Source organism: Lynx canadensis, chromosome D4, assembly GCF_007474595.2.
Source record: "Lynx canadensis isolate LIC74 chromosome D4, mLynCan4.pri.v2, whole genome shotgun sequence".
NCBI classification, from domain to species: Eukaryota; Metazoa; Chordata; class Mammalia; order Carnivora; family Felidae; genus Lynx; species Lynx canadensis.
The window spans coordinates 2,856,412-2,865,583 of record NC_044315.2 but is presented as its reverse complement, the minus strand read 5'-3'; the positions used below and the strand labels follow the sequence as shown (position 1 = coordinate 2,865,583).

Genomic DNA, 9,172 nt, shown 5'->3' with positions numbered 1-9,172 from the left:
GCGGGTCTGCCTCTGGGATCCGAGCCTGGTCTGGGTCCAGGCTCAGGGGAACTGTCCGTAGTGCTGAAGTGAGTATTCCCATACCACAGACATTCCTACACCCAGGACGTGGGGGGCACACACTTGAGGGTCCCTGCAGAGAGCACGTCTGCCACCTCAGAGACCCTCCCCCAGGTCCGGAACCCAACCCTTCTGCTAGTTCTAGCTGTGGCTTGTGAAGTGAACTTTCTGTGCACTCATTCTGTCTTCTCCTAGTGCCCAGCTATCCACCCCTTCTCACACTGTCATCGACAATAAACTCCCTTCCATTCCCTCCTCACAGGATGACCCCAATCTCTGGCTTTTGTGAATCTGAGACCCCTCCCTCCTACCCCTGTTCTCTGGTGTGGCTGCTCCCTCTCCACACCTGTGCTTCAGGGGCACCACTGGGGACCTTTTGCTTCCATTCACTTCCTTGGGGTGTGTGTCCCTGAGAATCCAGGCTGTCAGCTCCCCTCATGTTCAAGACCCAGCTCATATGTAGCCAGAGATACGCTGTTAGAGAAAACCAGCCCTCTTCCTTGAGGGACACCACAGAGTCATGGTGGGCATGTGATGACTGCAGCGACCCCTCCCTCTTCCTCATTGTTGGCCGTATCCTCTGTGTTCCCCCTCAACTCAAGGTCCTTACTGAGATAGACCCTTCTCCCTTTTTAAGCACAAACTTCACTTTCATGTTGTAGAGAAAATCAGGTGTGATATCCAAATCAGGCTTAAAAATCTTCTGGCTTCTTGCGATGGCCACAGAGAGGTTGACCTCTGGTCCAACTCCTCTTGCCCTGCCCAGCTCACTCTCCAACCATTGCCATTGCCAGGCACCTGCACCACTGGCTTCCCATGGGTTTGGCAAGTGGAAGGCACCAACAGGAGATGGGAGAGTGGGAGACAGAGACTGGGTATCTCCTCCTCACTCCCTCCCATCACTGGCTCTGCCTTTCTATCGTTCCCTCCGGCAGCCCCTCCCCCAAAATTCCAGCTGGAATTCCACTGGCTCCAGAGATCCTGTTGTCTTCCTTCATCTGCAAAGGTGGGAACGGCTTCTGGTAAGAACCATGAGTGAGACAGTAAGGTAGAGGTAAGGAATCCCTGGTGTGTCATCATCTTTGGACTCTCTTAACCCCATCTCTGAAATGTTCTGTTTACCCAGGTCTCTTCCTTGGAACACTTGTTTCCTACTCAACCCCAACGATCAGCTCCCCAGTTCCTGCCTCTCCTCCCCTACCTGCTATAGGGCCATCCTCCTGGCCCTCCCCCTTCCCCATGTCTCCATTTCCTACTTTAGCCCCCCCCCCCCCAAACATATTCCTTCATTCTTCCGTCACCGCTCTACACTCTGGGCTGTACCTCTGGCCATTGCCTCAGTTCTTCCCTTGGATTTCACTGTCTTCTGGAGAGCGTGACTTTTTCCATCCATTTTCTCATCTCTTGTTTGGATGGCACCATCCTGTGACCTAAGTAGTGGCCCCTCCATTCTCCTTGCTAAGGTGTCATGATTCTCAGTATACACCTGACTCGAACTCTCTGAATTGGGTGAGGTTGTGGCCATAAACATGGATTTAGAGTCAGGTACACTGGCCACTTCCTTACTCTGTGTCCCTGGCCCACTTCATAAACCCCTCTGATCCCTCATGTCTCTTTGTGTACAATGGGGTGTAAATGCTATCTCACAGGCCACAGGAGCTGAAGCGTATGACAGGTGCATATCACTTGACAGGCGGGATGTTCTCAGTAGTTACGATTGTCACTAGTGCTCCTGCTAACCATCACTGATATTCTCTTGAAACCAATGTTGATCCCCTCACCCCCCAACTCATATGTTGAAGTCTAGCTCCCAAGGTGATGGTGTTTGGACCAGGGCTTTTGGGAGGTGAGTTGGTCATGAGGGTGGAGCCCCAGGAAAGAGGCTTGTGCCCTTATAAAAGAGGCCCCAGGCAGCTCCCTCACCCCTCCCAACCAGGAAAACAAGGGGAAAGACAGCCATGTAGGAACCAGAAGTGGGCTCTCACCAGACACCGAATCTTCTGGTACCTTGATCTTGGACTTCCAGCCCCCACAAGGAATAGTCTGTTGTTAGAGCCGCCTGGTCTCTAGCATTTTGTTATAGCAACTGAGCTAAGATGCTGGGCGTCTATCCGACCAGGCTTCCACATGCGCCTCCAACTCCTGGTCATTTTTTCTTCAGCTCCCATCCTGGAAGTGTGGATTTTCTTGGGATCCTTCCTCGTCACTCTTCCTTCCTGAGTATGCTTCGGCCACCGAAGAGCTCAATGTCGCCTGCACGCCAATGGCCTTCAAGTTCGGACCTCCAGCCCTGACCACTCCTTGGCACTGGGCGGCTCTCCATGGATGTGTCACCACCCCCATGCATCCAGGACCCAGACATCGCCTACCCTCTGCCACCTGAGCTCTGTGTCCTGATGGATGAGACTCACTCAGCCTCGTCGTCCAAGACAGAAGCGTGGCCTTTGTTCTACATCCCCCTCCTTGGGAGATGCAGAAGACCTTGCCCAGACTCCTGCACAGCAGGGTTCCTCTCCTCTGCTGGGGTGAGTGGGGCAGGCCGTCTCCACCGCCCACTCCCTCAGGAACTCAGCTACAGAGGCGCCAGCTGGGCTGGAGGGTCAAGCTCCTGGCTTCTGGGGCTGGAAAGTGGGTGGAATCCAGGATTGGGGAGGTACGGAGGGGGGTGTTCTGCAGGACCACTTCTCTCTGCCCACTCTTGTGGCCTTCCTTGCTTTCCACGGAGCATCTGGTACCCCAAACCCTGTCTCAGCTCTGCCTCCAGACAAGCCAACCTGATCCCTTGACATGGAGATCACTGTACCTTCTCACCGTATCCTGAGCCCATCTCCTCCCTTCCAGCTCCCCGCTCTTGCCCTCCCTCAAGACCACTTCACTGTTTACTTGTATCGTTATCAGCACCCCTCTCAACTCCCCAGAGCACCCATTACTGACTGCTCAAGGTGTCCACGTCAAATACAAATCTGACTGCCCTACGCTGTCTTAGTGCACGCACATCGTGAGGGTGACGCGGGTCATCCCACCCCCTCCGGGTCCAGCTGTCTTAGTGGCCTGGCCTCCCAACCTTGCTCTAGCCCCACCATCTACACAGGGCTTTGGAAACGCCGAGTCCCGCAGGCCTCGGGATGCCTCCCACAGAGCCTCTCTTCCTGAGGCGTCTCTTCACCTCCATTGACCTGGAAGAGCCCAGAAATCCCTCAAAACTCTGCCTCAGAGTCACTCCCACTGAGGTCACCCCTGACGTCCTCAGGCCGAACTCAGCCTGCTCCCCTCTGGATGGCCTTTGTACCTCACACATATTTAAACATTTTTACGGCACACTGGGTTATAACGTTCACGTTAGGTTAGATTTTTTTGCCTCTGGCCAGAATAAAACCATCTCGGGAGCAGAGCCACCCTCCCCACCGGCCCAGCTCACGTGCATCTTCAGGAACACGAGGGCTGCCTCAGAAGCGGGAAAAGGCAAGGAGAGGGGTTTCCCCCTAGAAACCCCAGAAAAGCCCACTGCCGCCCACCCTTGAGTTTATCCCCTTGTGACCCATCTTGGACTTCTGATCTGCAGCCCTGGCAGGTAATACAGTTCGATCATTTTAAACCACTAATCATGTGATTGCGGCATCCATAGAAAACCAATACACTTTTAAATTAATACATTTAAAACGAGAAACCACAACATTCTGGAAACCACAAGATCTTGGAAAGGCTACCGTCAATGACCCCAGGCAGTCTTGAGTCTGAAGGCTCCCTTCCGTGTTGCCAGGCTATGAAAAATTTCATCGACCGCCCACCTCTACTTTGTCACGGGCTGATGGTGCCTGAAATAGGCTGCACCAGCCCCGGGTGAGGGCCCCGGGCACCGCCAGCGGGGAGGGGTACGGGCTTCTCTCTTGGTGCACCCCCACCCCCACCCCCACCCCCTTGGCCATCATCTTCCCGGCCAGTGAGGTTTTATTGTACCAGTGTGTCCTTGGAATAGTAATCACCCTCTTTGATTATAAATGTTCGTATACGCAGTAAATGTATATTACTATTTTGAAATGGCCAATTTCCATCCACATGGCTCATCATAATAAAAGAAATAAAAATCTCCTGTTGGCTAAAGGGTTAACCGTGTAGCTTTGGATTTTTTTTTTTTTTTTTTCCTCCTTGGAGACTCAGAACGTGCAGCGTGTTGGATGATCCTTTCACAAAAAGAATCAAGGGCGAGATGCCTGGGGTTTGAATGTGTGTTTGCTGTACATTCATAATAAATGCCGAACCGCGTGGCACATTCATGGCTGCTTCTTGCTTGTAAATGAACTGCTGAATGAAAGTTTTGGGACTCAGCTCACCTCCAAGAGAGCGGTCCCTGTTCACACCGGTACCTGAACCAACAGTTCTTGACTTTTCTTGAAAAACCAGTTTTTCCTCTGTCCGTGACAGCGGTGCCTTCCTTCCTCCGTGCATTTTGTAATCAGGCTGGCTTTTCTTTCTTTCTTTCTTCTTCTTCTTCTTTTTTTTTTTTTTCCCACACTGCCGTTGGAATAAAGATCCCGCCTTTGATTGAAATGGAATCTTCCACTATTGAGCAAGCCTTTGTTGAATGAGTCATCGGGGCGGCTGCTCATTGGCTGAGGCCGCTGGAGCCAGGGGATTGCCTGGCACCGGCTGCAGGGCCCGGCTTCATTCACAGAATCACTGGCTCACTGCTAGCCTTTCCATTCACACAAACAGCATCTCATTCACATTTTGCTGTTTTTGTCTGCTTCTAATGAAGAGCGGGGTTTGGGAATGATAGGGCGCTTTTGCTTCAGATTTGGGGGGGCTCCGCTGACCACCACAGTCGGCGATGGGGTGTGCACTTGCCGTTGCTAAGCGAACCAGGGGAAGGGCAAGAATGAGTGCCCGCGCCCAGGGAGGGAAGCGGCGGCCGCCCTGCGTGCCTGCGTCCCAGCGGCCGGCCTCACCTGCCTGCCAGGAGCCGCCCCACCTGCACCTGCTCCATAAAGCTCTGCCAGGCTGGGTGTCTCGTGTGGCACGTGCCTAGTCGTGGGTGTGAGAAGGCAGGGCGCTAGAGAAGGCAGGTGAATTCATTTGCTTGCACAGAGTTGCCTGGAAATTTGGACAGGGAGGTTCCGCCGTGTCAGGTGGGTTATCTCAATGCATGACAGAGACCGGCAGGGCCCACGGTGACAGGGCTCGGCGGGCGTGAGGCTCGCCGACCTTCTGTGGGGCCGCCAACGCCCTGTTCTCCTAGCTGACGGGAAGGAGGCCTGCGCCTGTCCGTTGCAGCTGAGTCTGACTCCTGAAACGGATTTGCTGTGTAACCAGAGCAGCTGTATATTTTTTTCTTCCTTACTGCAGGGTTGCAAAGCAGCAGCAGAAGACACACTGAAATGTATCTGTAGCGTTTGGTAGACATTTTTCCAGACCTTGAGCGCATTCAGTTGGGATAAAGCGTCAAGCCCAGCCCCCTTTCTGGAATGGATTTCTGGAGCCGGCTGCCATTCCTGAGAAGTCCTCTTCTTTTCTGGAAGTAGGTTTCCAACCTAACCCCAGCTGAGAAGGGCTCTGGTCATGAGCAGGGAAGGCATCCTGCTCTGTGCAGAAGTCCCTGTGCAGATTTGTCTTTCTTTTTCTTTCCTTTTTTTTTTTTTTCCGGAGGCACTGCATTGCCACAAAGGCACTTGTCATGGCTGCTCTGTTGACTTGAAAAGAAAAAAGAAAAACCCAGGAAATCGGTATTTTGTGTTCACCTGGGAGTGAATATTCTGTTCTTTTCTGCCTTTTTAAAATTTAAAAAAATTTTTTTGGCTATTTACCAATTTCTGCTGCTTTCCAAATCAGAATTCATGAGGATCCGCTGAAGATCTTATTCTTAAAAAGGCTTCGTCACATTTTAACGCATGGCTGTCAGATCCTTAGGGGCTCACACCGAGGGCTGAACTGCGGGGGGGAGGGGGGGCAGGGGGGGAGGGGGGGGGGGGGGGGGAGGAGAGGAAGCCCCGGGCTCAGAAGAAGGGATTTCAGAAAGTTCCCCTGACCGTCTGAAGGGGCTGCACTGACCTCTGGCACAGATGCTGAGTCTGGACGGGGGGGGGGGGGGGGGGGGGGGGGGGACGGGGGGAGGGGATGGGGAGGCCAACAAGCAAAGGTTGGAAGGAAACGTCTGGGAATGTAGAAAAGGCAATCTGAGAATTGATTGGCTCTAGTGTGCTCTCAGTGGGTGTATGTGTTTTTTTCCCTTCTTTCTCTCCTTTTTCTTTTTCTTTCTTTTCTTTTCCTTCTTTCTTTTTTTTGTTATTATTATTATTATTATTATTATTATTATTATTTTGTGCTACAGGAAGTGATTTGCAGCGTTCCCTGGGCCTTTGTTGAGAAGGGTCTCCTCTGGAGTGAGTCACGCTCTCGCAGTGCGCAGCCCGAGCCGCGGGGCGCTCCCCTTCGGAAGCGATGACTGGAGCAGCGCGAGCGTGCCGCCCTCCGCAGCCGAGCGCGGGGCCGGGGCTGCGCGGACGCGGCGGCGCGGGCCGCTAGCGGGGAGGCGGCGCCGCTGTTCCCCCTCCCCCCCCCCCCCCGCCGCCGCCGCCGCCGCCGCCGCCGCCGCCGCTGTCCCGGCCGCCGCGTCCCGCCGGGCCGCGCTCGCCCCTGCAGCGCCCGGGCGGATGCGGCCGGCCCACGGAGGGGCATGCTTCCACGCACCAAGTACAACCGCTTCAGGAATGACTCGGTGACATCGGTCGACGACCTTCTGCACAACCTGTCGGTGAGCGGCGGCGGCAAGGTCTCGGCGGCGCGCGCGGCCCCGGCGGCGGCCCCCTACCTCGTGTCCGGAGACGCGCTGCGCAGGGCGCCCGACGATGGGCCGGGCAGCCTGGGCCACCTGCTCCACAAGGTGTCCCACCTGAAACTCTCCAGCTCGGGCCTCCGCGGCCGCTCGGCGGCCAGGGCGCGGGCGGGCGCGCGGCTCTCGGGCAGCTGCAGCGCGCCCAGCCTGGCCGCCCCGGACGGCAGCGCGCCCCCCGGCCCCGGCGCCCCGGCCATGCGCGCCGCCAGGAAGGGCCGGCCCGGCGACCAGCCGCCGCCGCGCGCCCCGCACGCCAGCGACCAGGTGCTGGGGGCCGGAGTCACCTACGTCGTCAAGGTGGGTGCGGGCGCGCGGGCCGCGGGGTGGGTGGCCGCGGAGGCCGGCAGGCGCGCGCTCCTGGGCTAGCTCTCGGGGCCGCGGGGACGGGGCGCTGCGGGCGCGCCAGCTGCGTACCCGTGGGGAGAAGGTTCGCCATGGGGGACCTCGCTCTGGCCTGCTTTCTCCTGGGGTCCGCTCCTCTGCCCACTCGCTGCGCCATATGTCCGGCCAGTGCCCCTGTGGGCACGGGCTCCTGTCCCGGGGACGTGGGCGTCAGGCCCCGGGCAGTGAGCACACTTGGGAGCGCCGACCGCCCTGCCCTGGGAGATACGGGGGCGGCGCGACTACTTCTGCTGTGTCTGCCCCAAGAGGCAGGCTGGGTGCTCTGGCTGCCCCCCAGCTCCCAGCAGTGCAGGCCAAATGCTGGCTTGCTTTATGTAAGCCGCTGGTGCTCCCTTCCCCAGCAAGGTCTGCCTCGCCTTCCATACCTGAGGGTTCTGATTTACAGCAGCAGAGAACTGGGGACTCTTTTTCCCTGGGGCCGTAGTCTTCCATTTAAATAGGCCAAAAGGGGCTGAGCGTGGGCCTTGGAGCTAGCAGCTCCAGATTTTTCCTTCGACACAAAGAATTACACAGTCGTGCCCAGTGTGGTCCATACAATTCCTCCTTTCTGCAAGTATTTTATGCGGTTAAAAGAACGAATACCCAGCACCTGTCGGTTGGCCTGCCACGGGCTCCCGGCCTCCAGCCTGTTGGACGGTGGTGGGGAGCCATCACTGCGCTCTACAGCTGGGCCACGTCCTCCAGCCGGGGGAGGGCCGAGCAGGCAGGCCACTGGGATGCATGGCTGCTTGTTTGGAAGGGAACGAGACACACGCGGTCTCCACGGTGTTGTCCAGCACACCGAGAGACCCGCAGGGCGTCTGGCCTGCGCATACAGGCTACAGATTCAGTTGAACAGTCCAGCAGACACATTCTCGGATAAAATGTTGTATCTCGGCAGTTTGGGAACCAAAATATTAAAGGAAGCAGTTAACTGTGGACTGCAGTTAACTGCCTAAAAAGTACTGACAAAGGGCTGTTGTCCCCGGTGTTAAAAATGGGGCCCCCTCATCCCCTCGAGGCTGCTTTTAAATCGAATCTTCATCTCACCATATGAAAATGGATTAATATATGTTGAGGGATGCCGACCAGCTTAAAATATGCACGTCTTCTTGAGTTTATGATAAAAGACAATGGTTTTTCTTCTTGTAGTCCCTCTTTAGATTACACAACCAGGAGCCAAAACAAAAAGAAAGAAACAAACAAAAAAGAAACAAAAAACCCTGACCACTTTGAGGTCAACTAGCAAGCACTGGAGAATATTTCTTCTAGTGCGTTAATATAATTGCTATCTAAGAAGCAAACAAACAAACAAAAAAACAAAAAAAGAAAGAAAGAAAGAAAAGAGCTTATGTTTAAAACAGACAGACCCTTGGCAAAGCCAAGGTACCTATCGTGTGGAACAGAGAAGATCGTTTTCAAATGGAGGGAGAATTCTCAAACTTCTGTCTTTAAAGTTTTCCTTCAAAAACAGATCATTCCCTTTGCTTGGGGCTTTGCTCTTGCTTTTTGGAGAACGAAGGCAGACATCTAGTTCTAAAGGTCAGTCATGACTGGACTCAGATGAACATAGCCCACCAGGTCAGCTCTGCCGGGCCGTCTTATGGCTGCGACAACTCCAGCATCAGCCGAACTCAGGTGGACGGAAGGCTGGGTCTGCCCCAGCCTCTGGGTTTGGGGGTCACTTTATTGTGCCTCCAGTAAGTGGCAGCAGTGCCCTGGGGGCACCCAGTGCCTGGTGCCATCGCCTGGTTCACCGTGAACGGTGGTCGTGTGAACATAAGCTCAGGCTTCCCCGGAGAAGTTTGGAACCACATAGCAAGGAGGTCAGATGCTAAGGACGATTTCTCGTGCACACGTTTGACTTACGTTATCACGTGGCCCTCTGTTGGTGCACGCTTC

At 55.2% G+C, this 9,172-nt stretch overlaps 1 protein-coding gene across 1 annotated transcript in view; it reads left to right on the top strand.

The window, feature by feature from the left end:
- The first annotated feature begins 6,725 nt into the window (after nucleotides 1–6,725).
- The window catches only part of SHC3 (SHC adaptor protein 3), a 97,310-nt gene continuing 94,863 nt past the window's right edge, over nucleotides 6,726–9,172 (top strand). The window contains exon 1 of the mRNA XM_030293413.1: nucleotides 6,726–7,186. Within this exon, the coding sequence (XP_030149273.1) occupies nucleotides 6,731–7,186 (456 nt within the window). The 5' untranslated portion in view covers nucleotides 6,726–6,730. The remainder of the gene's footprint in view (nucleotides 7,187–9,172) is intronic.